Genomic DNA, 24,073 nt, shown 5'->3' with positions numbered 1-24,073 from the left:
TTTGGCATGACATAGTTTATATAGAAGATGAGAATAAGAGATTACAGGTAAACCTTATGCTTTGCCAACCATTGGTATATTTTGTTGCACTAAAATCATCTCATTATGAGGTGCACTCCAATGCCAGATGTCCAATGGCTTTTAAGGAGGAAAATGCTGAAGTAACATTGAAATTGACATCGTTTCAAACATTGTTGACATGGATGTGGGTATAAAATCATAGATGTTTTTCATCGAGATACGAGTGAGAAATATCTATAGTTATGTGCACACCAATGTATGATACAATGTCAATTTCAATGTTACTCTATAACAATTATGTAGACACCAAAATTTTCAAGAGGCTTTTACAAATATTTTAAATAAAAATCCCTAATTTTATTAATGGGCCTCAAATCCAAATTGAGTCCATTAAACAGGAACGTGCCTCTTACAAGCTTGGATTTTGGGTTTTCGCAGATAAAGCCCATGATCTATATACAAATCAAGTGATCCACACATTAAATATTAGGCCCTACACCAAAACAAATGAGTTCAGCCCAATAATGATCCATTAAATCCTTAAAATTGGATTTGGATAAATTTAACCTTTTAAATAAATTAATTAAATCTCTTTAAGTTGGGAGTATAATTGGAAAGCTAAATTACCTTTAAGGCACACCAACCTATACTTATAACACACCAACCCTTTTGAAATTAGGGTGTAAGTCTGTCAATGGATCGGATTAGGGTTGATTTGGTACTGATCCAATAAGGACTGGATCAGATTTGGGATTGATCCGATAAGTATCAGATTAGACCCTTATTAGATTGGGTTTTTATCGAAACTCAACAGTAAGATCCAAATTTGATCCATTAACAATTGGCTCAGGTCCGTCGAGCCAAATCCGATTTTATATACAAAATCTAAATACAATTCGTGCATCTCAATAAATATATAATATAATTTACATACTTTCTAACATATTATCGGATTGGATTGAGACATGGTTGGCCCATATCCAATCCAACAAGATATCAAATTGAACCTTAACGGAATCCAAAACATCGATCCAGAGTCGAAGTTATCGGATCGAAATGGATCAAGTTTTGGGTCTAATTTGATCCATAGGGTGAATCTCTATTTTGTATGCTCAATATGTCGAAATTCCAGTTCAGTATACTGTTCATTTTTAACTCCCCAACCATGTTTGTCAGTGATTTCGTCACTTTTATAATCAACGAATTCGTTGATAAAATACCATATCAGTGATCTCGTAAGTAATTTATCAACGAATTCATTGATCATAAAAGTGACGAATTCACTAGGGGGAAAAACATGTTTTGGGAATTAAAATGAGCAATGTACTAGAATTGGAATTTTTACATAAGTTTTGCACATTTTTAGAATATCTCTTGAAATTATTGTTTGCATATAGATTGGTGTGTTATAAATATAAATATAAATAAAATTGGAGGATTAATAGAAGCTCTTGACAAAACATAAAGATTTTAATTTTTAGAATGAGTGTGGAGAGTATGCATTTAGGGTGAAGGATTGAAGCCCTCGTCCCACACTTCAATACATGCCACGTAAGCCATAATGAAATTTTTAAAGGGAGATATTTTAGGGAAGTGGATCTTCTGTAGCACACGATTCTTGTAGTACACTTTAAATTGTTTAGAAAAAATGTATTTTTTTAAAATTAATATCTTAGCCTCTTGTGATCATGACTTAGATCTGATTTTAAAAAAATTAGAAAAAAAAAAAAGCATGTTTTTTAATGAAGATCTATGTCTTTAAAAAAGAATGGCTAATGATCTCTCCAAAATTTTAGTTTGAAATCTAATTTTTATCGTTGATTTGATTCTCTCTCAACCGTTTAAAGTGTGCTATAGGGTTATCATAGAACCATGTGCTACAAAAGATATCCTTTCATATTTTAGGCACTAAATTCTTAGATTATGGCTTGTGTGGCTTGTATTGTGGTTTGCGAGGGGAGTTTCGATCCTCCACCCAGGTGCATAGCTCTTTTTAAGATATATAAGTCATTTAGGGAAAATTACACTTTGACCCTCAATAGTTTATATAATTCTATGTTGACCCCTCCTAAATTTTTAATAATTGCACTTACCTTCCCTACCACAAATGTTGATAACTTTCAAAGTCATTTTACTATTTTACCCTCTTATTTTATATTTCTTTCATTAAAAATATAAAAAATGCCCCTTCCTAAATATCCTCAGATTCTCGTGCATGAACTTTTTTTTTTTCACAAGGATATTTTTTTGATGACATCTGAAAATCAGGTCAAATAATCGTTACAACTTTTCCACTGATATCTGAAAAATGGGTCCCATTCAGCAACAAACGTTTTGACAAACATTTTTGAAAACATGAGATATAAGTTTTGGAATAAGCTGATTTTTGGTGAGGACGATCTCTACAGTGAGGAGATCATCCTCACCAAAAATCAGCCTATTCCAAAACTTCTAGCCCCATGTTTATAAGTTGAAAAATCATGGACCGTCCATTTTTTGTAAACCATTTTTGATGGGGTTACAAGTTTTGGAATGGGCCGATTTTTGGTGATGATGATCTCCTCACCGTAGATATCATCCTCACAAAAAATCAGCCCATTCCAAAACTTCTAACCCATGTTTTGAAAAATGTTTTGCCAAAATATTTGTTGCTGAACATTTCCCCTGAAAAATAGGTCAAAAATACATGCTGCATGTCAAAAGTTGTTCTCTTTTTCTTAAAAAGGAAATTAATTTCCACATACAGACAAGAAAGATAGATAAGCTATGATTAATTAACAAAGATGAAATTTAATAAATCCCAACAGATAAGATCCATTTGGCAATCTCGATGAAATGAAACATAATCATAACCGTTGATGTGGATAAGCTTAATGCAACAAGAGCCAGAATCCCGAATGCGAAGCTTGGCCTAGTGTTGATGAGATAGGTTTGAAGGAAACCCATTGCTTCACAGATGTCAGAATCGTAATTGGTTGCGTAGTATCGCTTCTCCCAATCCATCCAATAGAAATAGAAAGGGAGTTCTTCGTAATTTCTATTTTCAATCATTTTAATCTCATGGATTCTCTTTCGTAGAACAATCATATTCTCATCAACTAATTGGCCATTGTATTTGTAGTACTTCCCATCATCAAAAAAATTATCTCTTCTTCTAATAGCGTAAACTTTACTAGTAGTAGAAGAAAATGATCTCTTTTGATGTACGGTCTTGATTCTACGATTTTGTTTTCTTGATTTGATCGAAAATGTTTGTAAGGGAAGTAGAGGTGTAAAAGAAGAAGAACATAGAGAGGCTGATGTTACTCCTTCCATTGCTCTTAACGACTGTGAGAGATAGAGAGAGAGAATTGGGGTTGGTAATTAGTGGGGGTGTAATCTATCTATTTATAGAGAGGTTTTATTAATAAAGTTAATACTTAGTGAGAAAGTTATATAGCAAACCATGTTATAAACGACACTTGGCATTCCGCGTTTTGTGTATTTTAAATTTGCGATGAAGGTGACACTTGGATCAATATGGGAGCCACATGTTTCATTACTTTTTGGGTGATTAACACATGTTGCACTTATTTGGGTGAATATTAAGGATACCCCTATTTTTGAAAGGGTGATTTAGTGATACTTGCTATGCTTTGCTGAATATTAGGGACCCTTACGTTTTGAAAATGACGACATGGATAGTTTGACCTCAATTTTTTAAATAGATTAAGAGAAAAATGCTCAAATACCCTAATCTTTAATATCTAGTCAAATCATTATTTTTTTATCCAAAAATCAATCGTCTTCAATCTCTTTGGATAATTTAATCCTCATCATCGTTCTTAATAGTATATCTATTTGAAGTCTTCAACATTCAAGTCTTGAGGAAAGATATAATTTTTGAAGAAGTATAAAATGATGAAATTTTAGATAGAAAAATCTAGGATATTTTACAAAAAGAGGTAAGATAGAAAATGATGGATGAAAATAAAGTTGAATAGATTAAAATTGTCTTTGAGGTTGAAGAGCTTGAGGATAATTGATTTTGAAGAAGAAAAATATGAGTTTTTGACTATAGATTAAAATTGAGGGCCTTTGAGTCTTTCTTCATTAGTCTATTTAGAAAACTGAGGTCAAGGGATACATGTCATTAGTCTCAAAATGTGAGGGGGTTACGTCTAAATCACCATTTTTTAAATTGATAACATGCCTCCATTGACCTCAGTCATCTTAATAGACTAAATGAGAAAGATACAAATGCCCTTGGCTTCAACCTCTAGTTCTATAAGAATTAGAACTAGATCGTTAATTTTTCTAAATTCTAATCTAAAATCAATGAAATCAAAATTAGAAGCATAAAAAAAAAAAAATTCTCCTTATATAATTTTAATTCTCGATTTTGATTGGTTTTTGATAGTTTTATTTCTCAATCGGTTTGGTTCCAAGAGACCCGATTCTAACCAATTCCAAGAAAAAAGGACTCTGAATCATTTTATTGGTATTTTATTCAATTTGATTTTGATTAAATGGATACTCTAACACACTTACTCAAAACCAATCATCTTCAACTTCCTTAGGTAAAATTTTAATTCTCAACATCGACCTTAAGATTCTATCTATTTTAAACCTCAAGGTAAGATAGGTTTTTCGTTGAAGTGTATAATGGAATTTTGGATAAGAAAATCTAGTGTTTTTCAAAATAAAAAAATGGATTAAGGGAAGGTAGAGAAACGATGGAATGAAGATAAGATTGAATAAATGAAAGATAATTTACCAATGAGGTTTATGAGCTTGGATGTGACTGGTCTTGGGAAGGGGAAAAAAAACATTTTTGAGAAGTAAAAAAATGATGAAAATTTTGGTAGAAAAATCTAGGCTTTTCTACAAGGGTTTAGTTCAACCGTCAACTTCTGTAACACAAATTTTGAAGAACAAAAAAAAATGAAATAATCTCATAGTTGAAAAAATTCGCAAATTGACAATTACTAACACAACAATTGCTTGAAATTATTTATTAGAGATTAAATAAGATTATAGACATCAAAGTCATCTTCTGATTTAATAGAAAAAATGAAGAGACTAAACCATAAGGATAAAGATAGAGAGAGCAATATTAATGAAAAAAAGATATAGAATGATTTGAATTAAAAAATCATATAAGAATCTCAGATTTCAAAAATCTAGATTTTAAAACTTTATTTTTGTATTTTATTAAAATGGTGTTATTCTGAGAAGGGTATTTTATAAACACCCCTTGTAAAATTGGTGATATTAGGTTTATCCCTTGCAAAATGCAAGATTAGGTTTACGCCCCTTGACCATAAGCAAACGTTAGATTTTCTTCATGTTTTAACAGTGAAAATTTTATATTCTTCAAATTTTGATTTAGTAATTTAATTGTTCAAAGAGCACTTTGAAAAAATAAATTCAAATTTTTACTTGTAAATCTAATTTTTATCAGTATAAGGGGGTAAATAGAATATCACTAATTTTATAAGGGGTTATTTCTAAAATACCTTTCTTAGAAATCCTTCCCTAAAAGGAAGGGAACAAGCGAAGGGAGAAAGAGAGAAGGAGAATAAGAAAGGGAGACGGGTAAATTGAATTGAATTTTTAAAAAATTTATTCTTTATTTTTTTCCCCTAAATTTAATAAATACCCTATAATAAGTCTTAGATTTTAAAAATCTTCTGTCAATGCAACTTCAAATTCCTCCCATTCTTGGATTCTCTTAGGAGAATTTTGAAGGAAAAAAAAAAAAAGGTGATAATAATACATCTATGGGACAGGCTCGTACACATTGAATACATCCTATACATGTATCATATATCTATATTGAATGTGACATTGGATCTATAAATTTTTGGAGTGTGATAAATTTCGATCTAGTAAAGATAACTCATATATTGTAGGTACCAGACGAATCAATGATTGAATAAAAACAGCTACTTAGATCCAACTATGTTTAAAGAGGGGACGGGTGTTTTATAAGTAAAAGTTGATCCGCTAATAAAATTCTCTTTAGAATTTTAAATGATTCTTGATGTAGTGACTAGGATTTGAGCATTGAAATGGATAGAAATTTTTGAGAATGATTTTGATTCTTGATATTAACTCATAAAAATTTGAATAAAACCCCATTAGCGAATTTATTTTAAAATGACACCATAAGTAAATGAGAATTCGTGCCTATAGCAAATATTTTGACATGACATAGTTTATATATTCTATCAAAGATAAGAATAAGAGATTACAAGTAAACCATATGCTTTGCGAATCATCAGTACATTTTGTTGCACTAAAATCATCTCATTATGAGGTGCACTCCAATGCCATAGATGGCCAATGGCTTTTGAGGAGGAAAATGCTGAAGTAACTTGAAATTGACATCGTTTCAAACATTGTTGACGTGGATGTGGGTATAAAATCATAGATGCTTTTAATCGAGATGCGACTGAGAACTATCTATAGATGCTTTTAATCAATTTCAATGTTACTCTACCACGACTCGTTTTTGTATTAATGATTTGGATTTACTAATTGCTTTTATAAGAAAATCAATTGTGGATTTTTATTCATATTAAAATATTATGCGGTTCTTTCACAGCCCATAATTTTTCACCGACAGTAGACCTAAAAGACAAAGAGAGATTCTATTGGCACATCAGCTTATACTTATAACACACCAACCCTTTTGAAATTAGGGGGTAGGTCTGTCAATGGATCGGATTGGGGTTAATTTGATACAGATCCAATAAGGATTGGATCAGATCGGACCCTTATCGGATTGGGTTTTTATCGAAACTCAATATTACAATCCAAATCTGATCTATTAACAATTGGGTTAGGTTCGTCAGGTCATATCCTAAATATATACAAAATCTAAATACAATTTGTACATCTCAATAAATATATAATATAGTTTATATACTTTCTAACATATTATCGGATTGGATTGAGATATGGTTGGTCCATATCCAATCCAATAATATATCAAATTGGAACCTTAATGGAATCCAAAACATCAATCCAGACCCGAAGTTATCTAATCAAAATGGATTGGGTTTTGGGTCTGATTTGATCCATAGGGTGAATCTCTATTTTGTATGCTCAATATGTCGAAGTTCCAAGTTCGGTTATAATCAATGAATTCTTTGATAAAATACCATATCAATGATCTCACAAGTAATTTATCAGTGAATTCGTTGATTATAAAAGTGACGAATTCACTAAAGGAAAAAAAAAAAACATGTTTTAGGAATTAAAATGAACAATGTACTAGAATGTAATTTTTATATAAGTTTTGCACATTTTGAGAATATCTCTTGAAATTATTGTTTGCATATAGATTGGTGTGTTATAAATAAAAATAAAAATAAAATTGGAGGATTAATAAAAGCTCTCAACAAAACATGAAGATTTTAATTTTTAACATGAGTGCAGAGAATATGCATTTAGGGTGAAAGATTGAAGCCCTCCTCCCACGCCTCAATACATGCCATGTAAGCCATAATCCAAGGAAATTTTTAAAAAGAGATATTTTAGGGAAGCGGAATCTCTGTAGCACACTTTAAATTGTTTAGAAAAAGGTATTTTTAAAAATTAATATCTTAGCCTCTTGTGATCATGACTTTGATCTGATTTAAAAAGAAATGTTTTTAATATGAAGATCCATGTCTTTAAAAAAGAATGGCTAATGAACTCCCCAAATTTCAAGTTTGAGATCAAATTTTTATTGTTGATTTAACTATTTTCAACAGTTTAAAGTGTGTTACGGGGTTACCATAGGAATCGTGTGTTACAGAAGATATGCTTTCATATTTTAGGCACTAATTCCTTGGATTATGGCTTGCGTGACATGTATTGGGGTTTGGAAGGGGAGTTTCGATCCTCCACCCTAAGTGCATAACTCTTTTTAACATATAAGTCATCTAAGATAAATTACACTTTGACCCTCAATGGCTTGGCATATTCTATGTTGACCCCCTTAAATTTTTAATAATTGCACTTACCTTCCCTATTACAAATGTTGATATTCAAATTCATTTTATTATTTTACCCTCTCATTTTATCTTTCTTTCATTCAAAATATAAAAAGTCTAAATATTCTCACATTCTTGTCCATGAATTTTTTTTTTTTACAAGGATATTTTCTTAATGACATCTAGAAAACAGGTCAAAATAGTCGTTACAACTTTTCCACTGATATTTCCACTGACATCTGAAAAAAGGTCAAAAGTACATGTCACATGTCAAAAGTTGCTCTCCTTTTTCTTAAAAAAGGAAATTAATTTCCACATACAAACAAGAAAGATAAGCAATGATTAATTAACTAAGATGAAATTTAATAAATCCCGAGAGATAATATCCATTTGGCAATCCCGATGAAATGAAACATAATCACAACCGTGGATGTGGATAAGCTTAATGCAAGAAGAGCCAGAATCCCCAATGCGAAGCTTGGCCTAGTGTTGATGAGATAGGTTTGAAGCAAACCCATTGCTTCACAGATGTCAGAATCGTAATTGGTTGCGTAATATCGCTTCTCCCAATCCATCCAATAGAAAGGGAGTTCTTCGTAATTTCCGTTTTCAATCATTTTAATCTCATGTACTCTTTTTCGTAGAACAATCATATTCTCATCAACTAATTGGCCATTGTATTTGTAGTACTTCCCATCATCAAACAAATTATCTCCTCTTCTAATAGCGTAAACTCTACCAGTGGTAGAAGAAAATGATCTCTTTTGTTGTTCGGTCTTGATTCTACGATTTTGTTTTCTTGATTTGATCGAAAATGGTTGTGAGGGAAGTAGAGGTGTAAAAGAAGAAGAACATAGAGAGGCTGATGCTACTCCTTCCATTGCTCTTAAGGGGAGAGAGAGAGAGAGAGAGAGAGAAAGAAAGAAAGAAGTGAGGTTGGTAATTTGTGGGATGAACAATCTATCAATTTATAAATGGGTTTATTAATAAATAAATAATTATAATATCAAATACTTAATTAGAAAGTTATGTAGAAAATCGTGTTGTGATCGACACCTGGTATTCCGCGTTAATGTGCTTTAAATTTTTGGAGAAAGTGACACTTGGAACAATTTAGAAGCAACATGTGTTATGAATGACCTAGGCATGCCCTCACATTTAGGTAATCCTCCATTTTGAAATTGATAACATGCCTCCCTTGGCCTAAGTCTTTTTGACTTGAGTCTTTTTAGTAGACTAGTCAAAAAAGATACAAATGGTATAAAACCCTTGATTTTTTTTCTTATGATTAATAGTATCAATAGGATGGTTCTAGTTCAATTTTTTCCCATAAGAATTAGAACTATAATCATTAATTTTTCAATGTTCTAATCTAAAATTGATGAAATCAAAATGAGAACTGTAAAAAAATTCCTCATTAGATGGTTTTAATTCTCAATTCTTAACGGTTACTAACAATTTTGCATCTCAATCAGTTCAGTTCCAAGTTCTAACTAACTCTAGTAAAGAAGGATTCTAAATTGTCTTATCAATTTTCGATTTATTTTGGTTTTGATTAAATTGGTACTCATTAACACACCTATTTTAAACCAATCATCTTGAACTTTTGAAATGTCACGTGTTGTGTGGGTTGGTGCATGTAGTTATGGATTAGTTCTGTAGAGTATGGTTGGGAAACATGGGTTGGGCCTGTCCTATGGATTGCCTGATAGACTAGGTATTGGTCCTCTATCAATGGAGATATCATGTTTCAAAAAAAAAAAAAAATCTTGAAAGGCAAAATTTTAATCCTCAACATCAACCTTGAGTTTCTATCTACTTTAAATCTCAAGGTAAAATAGACTATTTTAAAATGGATTAAGAGAAGGTTGAGAAACAATAAAATGAAGGTAAGATTGTTAAGTGTTAGTGATAGGTTGGAAACAATGAGGTTGGTGAGCTTGGATGTGATTGGTTTTGAGAAGAAAAGAGAGGATTTTTGAGAAGTAAAAAAATGATGAAATTTTTGGTTGAAAAATCTAGGAGTTCTTTTTTTTTTTTTTGCAAGGGGTTAGTGATAGATTGAAAATAATAATTGAAGTTAAGGTAGAATGGATTGAAAAATTTTATTTTGTGGTTGTTTTCATGGTTTACATAAAGTCTTTTTTATTATTTATTATTATAAATGGTTTACATAAAGTTCAAATCCGGATATTGAGTTATGTTCAATTTTAAATAGATAAATAGTAGCACATGTAATAGTTTATGAAGTTTAGCTATAGCCCTTCTCATTTTCATTGGATTACTTCAGCTGAGTATTCTATTCAATGGGGAATCATCAACTTTTTGATCTTTCTGATGTCTTGCGACCCAAATGTTGTCCAAGCTATTTTTCCAACTTTTTTAATATTTTACTTGTGAATATTTTTATATTTTAATATATAGCTCAGAAAGGGATAACTTGCCTAGATCATTTTTTCATGTTTTTGACCGTAGTCTAAAATAATATATATATATATATATAATATAATATATATATATATATATATGGAAATGTTCGACACCAAACATTTTGGCAAAACATTTTTCAAATATATATATATAATATATATATATATATATATATATATATATATATATATATATATATATATATATATATATATGGAAATGTTCGACACCAAACATTTTGGCAAAACATTTTTCAAAACATGGGTTAAAAATTTTGGAATTGGCTGATTTTTGGTGAGGATGATCTCTACGGTGAGGAAATCATCATCACCAAAAAGCAGCCCATTCCAAAACTTCTAACCCCGTCAAAAATGGTTTACAAAAAATGGACGGTCCATAATTTTTCAACTTGTAAACATGGGGCTAGAAGTTTTGGAATGGGCTGATTTTTTGTGAGGTTGATCTCCTCACTGTAGAGGTCATCCTCACTTAAAATCAGCCCATTCCAAAACTTCTAACCCATGTAAGAAAAAAATGGTTTGCTAAAATGTTGGCCAAAATGTTTGGTGCTGAACAGGACCTGTAGACACCTCAATTTGAACGGGCCACTTCTCGAAAGGGCCCAAAAATATCGATTTTCCAAATAAATGGGCCAACGGGCCTTAAGGGCCAAACTCATTGAAAATGGACATTTTTACCAAACCGAGGCCCCTAAGACCTCTCAATGGTTTAGGAGGCACCCAAAGGACTCGGCCTACCTTACGACTTCCCAACATTCACCGCTCCGCTTCCAAAACAAAAAACGGCAAATTTGCGAGAAAGTTTCACTAACGGGCCTAAAAAGCCCGAGGCGCCAACACGTGGCAGGGGGGATCAAAGGAATGATGCAAAAAGCGAAAAAATGAAAAAGGAAAAAGGTGAGACGGGAGAGCCGTACCCCGCCTCGACGAGCACCGCGCCGCCGCCGGAGGCGGAAAAAGGAGGGCGAAAACCCAAGCCCAACACGACAAAGCCCACCAAAGCAGGAAACCAGAGCCAAGGCAGGAGCCAACCCACAACCCGAACCCAGAAACACAACCCACATAGCAACCAAGCACGCGGGGGAGCAGCAAAAGAGGACACATGGCAGCACCCCAGCGCACCGCCCGCACCCAACGACCGACCCCAGGAAGGGGCGGGAAATCCCAGCGACCCACACAGCAACCCAGCACCGTGGCGCGCAAAGCAAACACAGCTACCACACCCCGAACCGAGACCCCCCGAAGCTGACCCGCAGCAGGCCCTACCAAAACCGACAGCGACAACCGAAACCGACACCAGCCGCGCAAGGCAAAAAACCCAACCGCCCCTAGCAACCGAGCCCAACCCGGCAGGGCCACCCACTGGAACAGAGGGCAGCAGCGCCGGCAGCCGCCCAAAAGAGCAGCAACCACCGCGGGAAAGCCGGCAGGCGGGAAACCAAACACCAGTAAGCGCAACCACCAGCTTAAACTGACCTCACCAAACACGCCACCCAAAGGGGTTGGGGAGGATCCAAAAACAAGGGGGGTCAAAAACGCACCAGTTAAACCCCTGTACCGAACAACCCTCCAATCTCCGCTAAAGTACACCCACTGGCTCCGCAAACTCAGAACCAGTCTACTACCGTTTGTCTCACTTCACCCCATTATATCCCTAAAATAACTCCTAAACATCTATAAATACCCTCTCCTCTTCCCAAAATGGCCCCCAACTTCTCATTACAAAACTTCTCCCCAAACTCTTTCTACTAACAAAAACCATCACCAATTCTCACCAAGTTTACCAACTCTCTCTCCAAATCCTCTACAAGTCTCACTAAAACAAAAGAAATCCCTACTCTCTCTAATCACCTCTTCCCCTTCTCATACTCCTATATTATACTAAGGACTCAAGAAGACTCAAGCAATAAGAAGAAAAGAAGAAACAAGATACAAGGTGGGTTTGAAGCACACCCCCCTCTCTTTCTCTAACCTTCTACTCTTTCCCTCTTCTAACACCCCCTTCTTCTATTTATTTACCCTTTTGAGGTTGGGCCCCAAGGCTAAGGTTCATACGGGTCATTTTCATTATGAAATGACCCTACGATCAAGCCGAAAATGAATCCCACTTAGGGAACAAATGCCCCACGTGGCACATTTTTCACCTTCTTTTAAAAATCAAAATGATCGAATTATTTGAGGTTACCGCCACGTGGCGGGGAGGAAAGGGTGCCTAACACCTTCCCTTTTCTTCAACCGAGCCGCTTACCCAAATCTCGAGGTTTGACTACCCCTTATCCATTGTGAGTCACTAAAATGCCAAAAAATCTCATCTTTTGGAAAATGTACCCCGGGTGACCATTCACACCTACTTCCAACTTGAATGGTGGCGACTCCAAATCATTGTAGATGTAGTCATCATAATGACGAAATCACGCGTCTACAGGACCCATATATATATATGAGAGCGGTTTGGCAACCCTAAAGTTTGCCAAGTTTGGTGCCAAACAATTTTTGATGGGGTTAGAAGTTTTGGAATAGGTTGATTTTTTGTGAGGATGATCTCTACGATGAAGAGATCATCATCACAAAAAATTAGCTCATTTTGAAACTTCTAACCCTAGTTTACAAGTTGAAGAATCGTGGACCGTCCAATTTTTTTTAAATCACTTTTGATGGGGTTAGAAGTTTTGGAATAGGTTGATTTTTGGTGAGGACGATCTCCTCATCATAAAGATCATCCTCACAGAAAATCAGCTCATTTCAAAGCTTCTAACCCATATTTTGAAAAATGTTTAGCACAAAACTTGGCAAACTTTAGGGCTGCTGAACCGTCCCCTATATATATATATATAGGGAAATGTTCAGCACCCTAAGTTTTACCACACACTTTAACAAACGTTTTTTGTCCTACATGGGTTAGAAGTTTTGGAATGGGCTGATTTTTGGTGAGGATGATCTCTATGATTAGAAGATCATCCTCCCCAAAAATCAGTCCATTCCGAAATGTTTAGCCCCATGTTTACAAGTTGAAAAATCGTGAACCGTCCATTTTTTGTAAATCATTTTTGATGGGGTTAGAAGTTTTGGAATGAGCTGATTTTTGGTGAGGATGATCTCCTCACCATAGAGATCATCCTCACCAAAAATCAGCCCATTCCGACACTTTTAACCCATGTAGGACAAAACGCGTTTGTTAAAATGTGTGGTAAAACTTAGGGTGCCGAACGAGACCCATATATATATATATATAGAAGCATGTTTGGCACCCTACTATTTATCCTATGTTTTATTTTACATGAGTTAGAAGTTTTGGAATGAGCTGATTTTTAGTGAGGATGATCTCTATGGTAAGGAGATCATCCTCACCAAAAATTAGCCCATTTCGAAAATTCTAACCCCATCAAAAATGATTTACAAAAATGGACGGTCCACGATTATTCAACTTGTAAACATGGGGCTAAAAGTTTCAGAATTGGCTGATTTTTGGTGATGATGATATCTATTTTGGTAAGGATGATCTTCTTACCATAGAGATCATCCTCACCAAAAATCAGCCCATTCCAAAACTTCTAACCTATGTAGGCCAAAACACGTAGGCCAAATAGTAGGGTATATGTATATTACCCTAACTTTTGTCTAGCTACTCTTTAACAGGTTCTTTGATTTTTCTTCTATACTTTAATTTTTTACTTGGCTACCTACCCTTCTAAGAGTAAGAAAGTCATATTTTTTGCAAATCCTAACTTTTTCCTAAACTGTTATTTCAGATTTCAATCAAAGGGTTTGTGAATGATTATGCTATAGATGATGTCTTTTTATTTTTTAATGAAGAGGGTGTCCGGACCGTAGGCTAGAGTAGCAAGGGCGAGACAAGTGGCCTCTAACAACATCATATCTCGCCCAAATCCCCTAGGTCCTTGCCACACTTACTTGGCAAGATAGGATAGATCTCTTTTTTGGAGGAGGCCCTGGTCATTACGCCCTACACCCTTGTTGGTTTAGATGATAAAAAACTATCAAAGTGGGAAAATATTAGCCTCGAACATACCATCAAGCAAAAAAGTCTGATAGGAGGAAAAAAAAAAAATCCTATTGATCATTATAATTTTCTTATGAGAATGATATGGTAATTTGCAACTCTCAGTAAAAGTAAAGAAAATGTTTGATATCATTATTCCGAAATTGTATTGTGTATTGTATGTATAAATCTTATGGTATTCAAATTTCTTGTATTAGACAATTTTGTCTTTGAGATTGTATTAGCCAATCTTGTATTAGAATTAGGGATGTTGTCTACGTCCCACCTTCTAATTGGAGATTATACTAGATCGACACCTAACCAAGCTATTTTCTACCTGTTACGTAACCCAATGTATTTAAATCTCTAGTTAGAAAGGGACTAGGGAATAAAATGGGTTGAATTTTATTCGAAATTCAAGTGATGCAAAATACGATTTAGGGGGTTTGGGTCCTTGGAGTAGATCCGAAAAAATGGGTTGAATATGATTTGACATCCCGCAAGTCAGATATGGATCCATCCATATATCCACCTAGATCCGAATTATGTATTGCTTTGAAATTATATTTTTAAGTTTTTTGGAAGATCATTTCTATTGCTTTAATGTAACATAAATTCTTATAAAATAAAATGATTATAATGATAAAATAAATAAGTGTAGCAATTTACAAGCAAAGTATAGAAGAAAAAATATTGAATGGTCCGAAATTATCCAGCTTGACTCGAATCAAGCAATTTGGTCAGGTCAGATCCAGATCCGGCTCCAAATTAAGATGAAATCAAAATAATTTGAAAATGATTTATTAGTAGGATTCGAGTCGGATTCAAATACAGCTAATTTGGATCTGAATATGAATATACCAAAAACCGGGCCGAATCCGGCCCATTTTAGACCCTAAATGGGACAGCTTATCGGATCAAAACTCCCATGGAGTCGATCTACGTGGTCCGTTCTGATTGGAGGCTAAAAACATAGGCTTCCCTTATAATCTTGCACGTGGCAGAAAATGACTGGTCGCCGGATAGAAAGAAAACCCTTTCCTACCGTAAACCCTAGTGTACCATTTAGGGTTTCTTTTCTTTTTTGCTCTTTGTTTCCTTCTTCGTCTCTCTATTCTTCTTTCTCCAAACCCTAACCCTAACAGAGAGACAGAGAGAGAGAGAGAGAAAAAAAATGGCGGAGAGTCTGGTTTTTCGTGGATTAATGAAGGGTCACTCAGACATGGTGACAGCGATCGCAACTCCAATCGACAACTCAGACATGATAGTCTCCTCCTCACGTGACAAATCAATCTTGATCTGGCACCTCACCAAGGAAGATCCAACGTATGGAGTCCCACGTCGCCGCCTCACTGGTCACTCTCATTTCGTTCAAGATGTGGTCATCTCATCCGACGGTCAATTTGCTCTCTCTGGTTCTTGGGATGGAGAACTCCGTCTCTGGGATATCAACACCGGTGCCACTACTCGTCGATTCGTTGGTCACACCAAAGACGTTCTATCCGTCGCTTTCTCTATTGATAACCGTCAGATCGTTTCGGCATCTCGTGACCGTTCGATTAAGCTCTGGAACACATTGGGTGAGTGCAAGTATACAATTCAAGATGGAGATGGTCATAACAATTGGGTGAGTTGTGTTAGATTTAGCCCTAATACTCTCCAACCTACGATCGTATCGGGTTCGTGGGATCGGACTGTTAAAGTTTGGAATTTGACCAATTGTAAGCTGAGATCCACATTAGTTGGACATGGAGGGTATGTGAATAGTGTTGCAGTATCGCCCGATGGTTCACTTTGCGCTAGTGGCGGGAAAGATGGAGTGACTCTGCTTTGGGATTTGGCGGAGGGAAAGAAATTGTACTCTCTTGATGCAGGAGGTATCATTCATGCTTTGTGTTTCAGTCCAAATAGGTATTGGCTTTGTGCGGCCACAGAGGAGAGTATTAAGATTTGGGATCTGGAAAGTAAGAGTGTTGTTCAGGATTTGAAGCCTGAAGCAGCAACTCAGGGGACTACTAAGGTATATGTTAATCTGAAGGTTTTGTTATTTATTAATTTATTTATTTCTGTTGTATTGGATTATTTGATCTAGGGTTAGGGTTTTATTTGTTGCATCGTTTTGGAACTTGAGTTAGGTGGAATGGAAACTTCATTGATTCATCCTATAAAAACTAAGTCAATTTGTTTAACCAAGATTTTGAAAAATAAAAAAAAAATCTGCCTTTTTGAAATTATATAACTCTTTGTGATTGTGTCATCTATTAATCCATATTATTGAAAAAAATAATTATTTTTTGAAATAAATACAAATTTTTAATTGAATTTGAGAGGTTTTCACTTGTGCGAGACATATTGGATTGGACTTAGTGCGTACCGATACTGATAGGAGCCAATCCAATCCATTGGTTCTTAGAGCAACTCCAAAGGGGATACTCGTTTATGGTTACCATGTGCTTATGAATAGCCACTTTGGATATTCATGGGGTATCACTCTAACTCTGCTACCAGAAAAATGGCTATCCATAAATAATTTAATATTTTTTTTTAATTCAACCTAAATTTTCAAACAGTCTGAAATTGTAATATTTTTCATCCAATTGTCTGAAATTTGTTCCCTCCAAAGAATGGAGAAGCCATGTGGAGTTACCCATCTTGGGCTGTGAAAATCCCATGGCACAAAATGGAAGTTGAGAGGTGATGGGTAGTGGGATAGGTCGTGCGTTGGAGTAGCTCTCAAAGCCAGGGTTTGTTGACATAAAAGTTTTATGGTAGATTATATATATTTTTTCAAAATTCATTAGTACTTATGTTTTTTGTATGTTTTCTTAAGTGATAATTTCTCGCTGGTTTGTATTTGTATTTTTAATGTTTATCTTATTGGGAAATGACATTTTAGTTGGATTGGTTTTTATTGATTCATCTAAAATGTTAGTTATAGATTTGACGCATATTGTTTTTGAGTTGAATTGTGCCTCTTCAAATTTTCTTTGCTTCTCCATTCTTGATCTTTAATGACCTCTCTTTATTTGTTCAGTACAAGTTGTGGTGAAAACTATTAGAAGAAAAAATATTGCGATCAATTAATTTCAATGTTGCATGGATAAGAATTGGTATGGGTTTTAGTCTTACATGGAATGAAGTGTCGGATTTGGTAAACCTTGGAAAATAGGGATTGGACCTTATATTTGAATTTATTTTTAACATAGTAATAAGAATACAATTGATTAATTGATGGGACATATTTGTAAAGTCCATTATATACCTCTAGGCAAGGAGTAATTGTGTAAGATTTTCTGCAAATAAAATTTAATTGGATATGTTAGGACTTTAGTCTATATTCTATAGTCTATAATGTATTGTAATCGTTAATATCTGTCCTATGTTCTTGAAAGCGTTAATATCTGTCCTATGTTCTTGAAAGCTTGTCTTGACCCGACTCATTTGGCAGCTGAATTGAGTAAAAAATAAATTGTTGTGTGATTGGTTTAGCGCCTTCGAATTGAACTGTCTTTTGTTTCCTTTGTATTGGATTGGTCTTGCCAACCGTCCCTCTCTTTGTTTCTAAACTTTTTACTTATCAAAAAAATGATAATACTAATCCCAAGGGGTTGGCTTAAAGGAAATTTCAATCCAATAAGCGGTGAGAGTCCGAAGGTTGTGTTTGATACCCAGTATTAGCAATGGCTCCTCAAGGCCACCCGCGAGGGCATACTCTCACTTACCTTGTGCATATGATGTGCGGGCGTTGCATGTGCCTAGTTGAGGGACCCATATGCTTTAGTCTAGGCCCTGACTCACCCAATCCCCCTAGTTGGATGTAAGTTTGGATACCCCTGTTAACCAAAAAAAAAAAAATGTTAATACCTTGCTGTAAGGAAAGAAAAAGTTCTGAAGTGTCACACAAGAAGTCATGGAGTGTTGGAATTCAACACATATATGGGGTACCTCATCCGGTAGAAGAGTTCATGCAACATGAATTAATTTCTCTTGACTTTTGTACAATGTGGTTAATTGCGGAGAGGTGCAAGAACGTTCTTTACATCTGGAAGTTGTAATTCTCTAAACTATTTGATACCTTCCAAATCTTGTGCCACTGGAAAATATTTTGAATATGCTTAATTGAACTTGTAACTGTATTGTCAAAAGTGCTTGGCAATGCCCCACTGATATGAGTCCTTGGTGAGGTGATGCTTAGGTGAAGCTTGGTTTAAAACATTAGGGGAAATTTCTTTTTATTCATTTTATCATTTATTTATTTCATAAAATTAATGAAATTTATTTTTATTCATTTTATCATTTATTTATTTTGTTAAACGCTCTAAAAGTAAAGTGGATCTACTTACGAACAAACCTCATTGTCATTTATTCTTTGGCTAATTGAGGAACCCAATATATAAAGCAAATGAAAAAAATAAAAAATATTGGAGAAGAGAGTGGGGTCAAACAAAGAATTATATGAGTTCCACATATATAGTTTTCCTAAAACAGAAAAGAGAGAGAGAGGTGTCTGGTGCCTTGTTACACATACACTCCCTCTCCAATTTTTATTTATTTATAAAAGAAAGATAAACAAGAGGAGTAGAAGATGGGAAACTAACTAGCAAAGTTTACCATTTTGGTTAGTTGGTTAAGTTTAGGAGTGGTAATGCCATAGGCCTAGGACCAAACCCTGAGTTCACCCTTTTACTTAACAGAAATAAAAGAGAGATGGTTCATGTGTACACAGATCCTTTTTGTAAAATTAGAAGAAAATTACAGTAGCTAGGGTTTCAAAACATGATAAGACACTCTAGAATGTGAATGGATGAGAGAAATAAAGTAAAAGGATCTATGGAGTTATTTATACTCCATAGTTTAGGTTTGCTTTTACGTAGAAGATTAAGTTGCATGCATTCCCCAGGTCAACACTTAGAGCCTAACTGGACTACCTAATGAATAATACCTGTCTAGGGATCTAGGTGATCATCCAGCAAATCAATGCTTTAAAACATGATGATTAGGACTCCAAAATGTGAATGAATGAGATAAATAAAGGATCTTTTGGATTTATTGGTACTTCATATTTAGGTCTTCTTGTGTGTATGGTATAACACTATATGAAGTTACCTGTCTATGTTTCTTGGCTAGGTTAGGTGATCACCTAGGAAATTTGTTACTACACTGACTTATAAGGTGTTAAAAGTTATTGTTCGGGGGATTACTTATGATGATTTTATTTTTAGATGGAACTCTTTATATTATCACTGATGTTGTATTTTTCTTTTCTTTGTTTCTATCTGTGAGGCTGTCTCGGCCTCCGTGTTTCTTGTATCCCCCCTTCATTTTCAATATATTATACTTTTTCAAAAAAAAGAAGTTATTGTTCGGAAACAAATGATCTGGCCCACTTAATAGCCCAACCATGCTACTGTTATTAATTTGTCAATTTTGTTACTGATTGAAAATGTTAGTTTGCCTGGCATTTTTTTGTTTGTATGGAATTATAGATCATATACATCATAGCCTTGTGGGCAAAAAGCTAAACTTTGTTACCTTGTTATTCCCTTTGCACTATATCTGCAGATATTGTACTGCACAAGCTTGAGCTGGAGCGCTGATGGAAGCACTCTGTTCAGTGGTTACACAGATGGTGCAATCAGGGTCTGGGGAATTGGTCGTTATTAGAAAAGCTTTCTTCTGCACTTGGACCTTTTTTTGAGAGGCTAGTCGTTTATTTCCTGCCATTTTGAGGCTTATATTATAACTTATTTTGGGTTGAACATGTTGATCGTCTATCATCCCTCTTTTATTCCCCGACTCTATACTTATGATGGATGAATCAGGTTTGAGGCCTATTATGCAGTTTTGATTATATTATAGATATTGAGTATCTTTGTGTATTGATGTTATAGTCCTGACAATTTGAGGCCTGTTATAGGCATTGATTATCTCTGTCTATTTATAGTCCTGACAACATACTTATGGACTTGATCTGGTTTATTTGCCTACCTTCATGACCGTTTGAACTCTATGGGTGAGGAACAAACAATGTGTTTATTATGGCCGAGCCAACATGTGATGCCCAAATACCCCATTTCATGGACCTTGCTTGTGGCCTCATTTCTTATTTCACGAGGCAAGTAGAATGGATGCTTTTCTCCTCGACAACTGATTTGCCACAGTTGTTTACATGGATACTGATTGAAATGAACACCATGGGTTGTAAGCAGGACCCAATGAGCATATTATTTGATGCTTGTTAAATCTTGGATCTCTGGAAACCAAATGCTGGGGCTGATATTAGTTAACTACTTGTTTGATTCGGTTCATCACCAGATTGGTAATGAGGGTTAAGCATTTGACTGTCAGCTTATCTGGTTTAAATTTTAGGGAGTGGTTTAAATGATGGTTTTCGGTCCATTTTCATGAAGTGTTTGTTGGCCATTTCTACAATGTTGATGAAATATCAAAACCACCATTGTTTGTATTACTACCCCAAACAGATCATAATTCACAAGTCTTCTACACACACACCCCCTTGTAATCTCAATTTATTATCTACGTCGCTGTGCTCTCTCGCCAAACTTCAAATTCTTTTTACTCCATTAGAATGATCATTGTTATCAGTGGCCACTCTTCAAACCAGCCAATTCCCAGTGTCCCCTATACCCAACTCAAAGTTAGCTTGAAAATTGGAAATGCTGTATTATATCTAACACAATTTAAGTCCTGAACTATTTAGAACCATCTAAAGTCATTTACGTGGCTCTTATAAATTGCACACTCTGAAATTGAAGTTAGTACTCAAAAGTGACACCAAGCAAGAGAGAAAATCACACTAAGCAATAAATGCTATTGAATCAGTTCTCACCAGTTCTAAAGATTTGTTTTTATGTTATTCCTGTTGGAAGCTCTCCCCATTTGTCCATCATCTTGGCATGCTTCCTCTCTAAATTTAGTGTGATTTGATTCTAGTATATCTGCAAGGTCTCCTATTTAGTTTTAGGATACTTGGTGTCATTGTGTGCCTATGTGCATTTTTTTCTTAATTTTATTTGATTGCGTGATTGTCCAGACCGTAGTCCCAACTAGCAGGGGTGATGCAACAGACCTCTTAAAGCACCATATCTTGCCCAAATATTCCCCCGGGTACATGTAATACTCCACAAACCACCAGTACCAGGTAAGCTGGGATAAATCCCCACTGGTGGTCAATGAAGGGGTTTGAACTCAAGACTCTCCCTTTTTGAAGGGAGGCCCAGGTCATGATGCCCAATACTTGGTTGGTTTCTTGTAGTGTCATTGTTACTCAAGGATTTGCATGGTTCTTTCTAATTTCTTGTTCCGGTGCATCTATCTTGAAAAATTAAATTAGAAATTTAAATCATACATTTCTAGCCAAAATATCAAATTATATTTTTATCTTGATGCGGCCACACATGGCTGATTTTAAAAAAGAAAAGAAAAATTGTTTAACCCTCGCAACACTCTCTGAAGTCACCTAGGATGGCCTAGTCCACATTGAAATGAAGTCTCTGTCGACAAAGTTGGGAGTATTTCAATGAGGTGGTCTTGGTCATCTTGTTCAAAGAACGGTACTCTTACCTAAGTTGCCTAAAATTTGGAACCCAAGTAGGACATGAGACATCTTCAAGGGTGACTGCCTACTACTCCCCCAAGTGCATCATGAGATCAGGCCTACTAAACTAATCCCTCGAACATTCTTAGCTTAATTTTACAATGTGACCTTTCAAAAAAAAAAAAAAATAATTTTACAATGTGACCAAAATGCTTGCTGACTGGAGCTTGGTTACAGCTGATTTGTCTTCCAGGGTGAGTATTGGAGATCCGTTCCATCCAAAGCATGAAAGATAGTGAGTAAACTTAATGGGGGTGCCTTGTTGCCTAAGTTAGGACATCGAAACACTCTATTTGTGGTTTTACAGAGGTCAGAACATGAGCCTCCCAACAATATTTAGTAAAAAATTCTCTTCTCAATATACATCATGAATGGTCCAATTTGCATTCTTCAATTGGTCCTTACAAAATCTTACCAATCATCCATGATCCAAGTACGCTTCAAAGATTGAATCAAGAATCCAACTTTCTAGTCAATATATACTAACCAAATTGATGAATTTGAGGCCTTTTTTTGCTAAGCAACATTATTAGATGCATATTGCCAAAAAAGGAAGAAAAAAAGTTCTACAAGCCAACAATAACTGGGCCTGTTTTCTCTCTCAATACATCCTTCACTGGCAATCCCCAGATTGTCTAAACTTGAACCATTTACATTGACTTTTATTGATCCCTCTGAGGGAGTAAGGGGTAGACCAGCAAACCCAAAAAAAATCCAAAACTTTTGGGCAGCAACTTAATGTCCCAGTTTCCTTCTTAAATACCCCCCCACACAAAAGTTTTGTAGTACCGGAAAGACTAATGATAATTAGATGCCAAAACATATGTATTCTGTACGCGGTTGATGTGGCAAGGGCATAGAAACGTTAATCTGTTTTCCTTGTGTATCCTGAAGAAAAATATCTATGGTTTTGTGCCCTTGCCATGTCAGCCACGTACAGACCGTGTATGTTTTGCCACATAGATTTATCATGGCTCTACTTGAAATACCTTTCCCACCATTTTTCTTTTTTTTTTTGAAATTAAGTTTTTTTCCGTTGGGATTGTGATCCAATCTCGTAAATGAAAAAAACAACATACTCATAATTTCAAAAAATTATATGTAATATTTTATTTATTCAATGAAATGACATGTGAAGAACAACTCGCAATTTTTAAGATTTAGACATAATTTTTTTTTTAATCCAAGTGCCTATTTCATTATATATGGGGAATGCTAATGTTTAAGATCTCATAGGGACATTAGCATTGTTAGTTACATTTTTTTTTCAATAATATCCTTTTTTATTTTGTCTTTTAGTGAAAAAGATAAAGGTATATTGATCTTTTACATACTAAATACTTATTTATATAATAAATGTTAATACTATTTTAATATTTTGAAACTCTCTTTTTAGTAATAAAAAAAAAAAAAAAAAGACTAACATACAATTATTTTTCACTAAAAATTGGCATCGCAATAGGAACTCTCTTTTTAAAGTATCACTACTTGTCAATAAATAGATCTTTAACAAAATACTCAAAATTCATATTTGTTCTTTCCATCTAATATTGACACTGTGAGTTCTCAAATTTAGAATGTTACCAATTGAGAGTAAGTATGAGATGAACATTTTATATTACAGGAATAATAGAAGAGTCATACTGGGGTGACACAAAGGGGGCCACAAGTGTGACACAATGACGTGGTGACACGCACATAATTGTAGATGCTTTTTTACGAGATACTAGTAAAAAACATCTATGATTATGTGCACGCCACCACATCATTTGTGTCACTCTGGCATTAGTGATGATAGAAAGGAAAAAAGGGACCAAAATAAAAAAAAGTCAAACTACCGCCCACAACTTCGATGTGGATCCTCTCACATTCACAACTTGGAAGATTTTATATGAAAAACACTTTCCTTAGTAACATTTTAACTCGTGCTAAGTGTCCTTGAGTTCAATGCATTACCTAACACAACAATCTATATTTCATGGAAAAACTTGATAGAAAAAGTAATAATTCAAAAATTAGT

The 24,073-nt window shown here is 34.8% G+C and overlaps 1 protein-coding gene across 1 annotated transcript; it reads left to right on the top strand.

Moving 5' to 3' along the window:
* The first annotated feature begins 15,518 nt into the window (after window positions 1-15,518).
* On the top strand, window positions 15,519-20,314 carry LOC147410182 (small ribosomal subunit protein RACK1). Its single transcript, XM_086432425.1, has 2 exons — window positions 15,519-16,455; window positions 19,998-20,314. Exons 1-2 carry the CDS (start codon window positions 15,610-15,612, stop codon window positions 20,097-20,099), a joined length of 948 nt encoding a protein of 315 aa, XP_086288551.1. The 5' UTR covers window positions 15,519-15,609; the 3' UTR covers window positions 20,100-20,314.
* The last annotated feature ends 3,759 nt before the right edge of the window (window positions 20,315-24,073 follow it).

Source organism: Akebia trifoliata, chromosome 2 (genome assembly GCF_017979445.1).
Source record: "Akebia trifoliata isolate Shusen 1 chromosome 2, ASM1797944v1, whole genome shotgun sequence".
Lineage (NCBI taxonomy): Eukaryota > Viridiplantae > Streptophyta > Magnoliopsida > Ranunculales > Lardizabalaceae > Akebia > Akebia trifoliata.
The sequence above is the reverse complement of the archived record's forward strand: the minus strand, read 5'-3'. Positions and strand labels throughout refer to the sequence as shown.

What these genes read in the sequence shown, in the direction of transcription:
- LOC147410182 (XM_086432425.1), top strand. Translation starts at nt 15,610, where the DNA reads ATGGCGGAGAGTCTGGTTTTTCGTGGATTAATGAAGGGTCACTCAGAC. An exon ending in CAACTCAGGGGACTACTAAG is followed by an intron (nt 16,456 to 19,997) that starts GTATATGTTAAT and finishes CTATATCTGCAG; the next exon opens with ATATTGTACTGCACAAGCTT.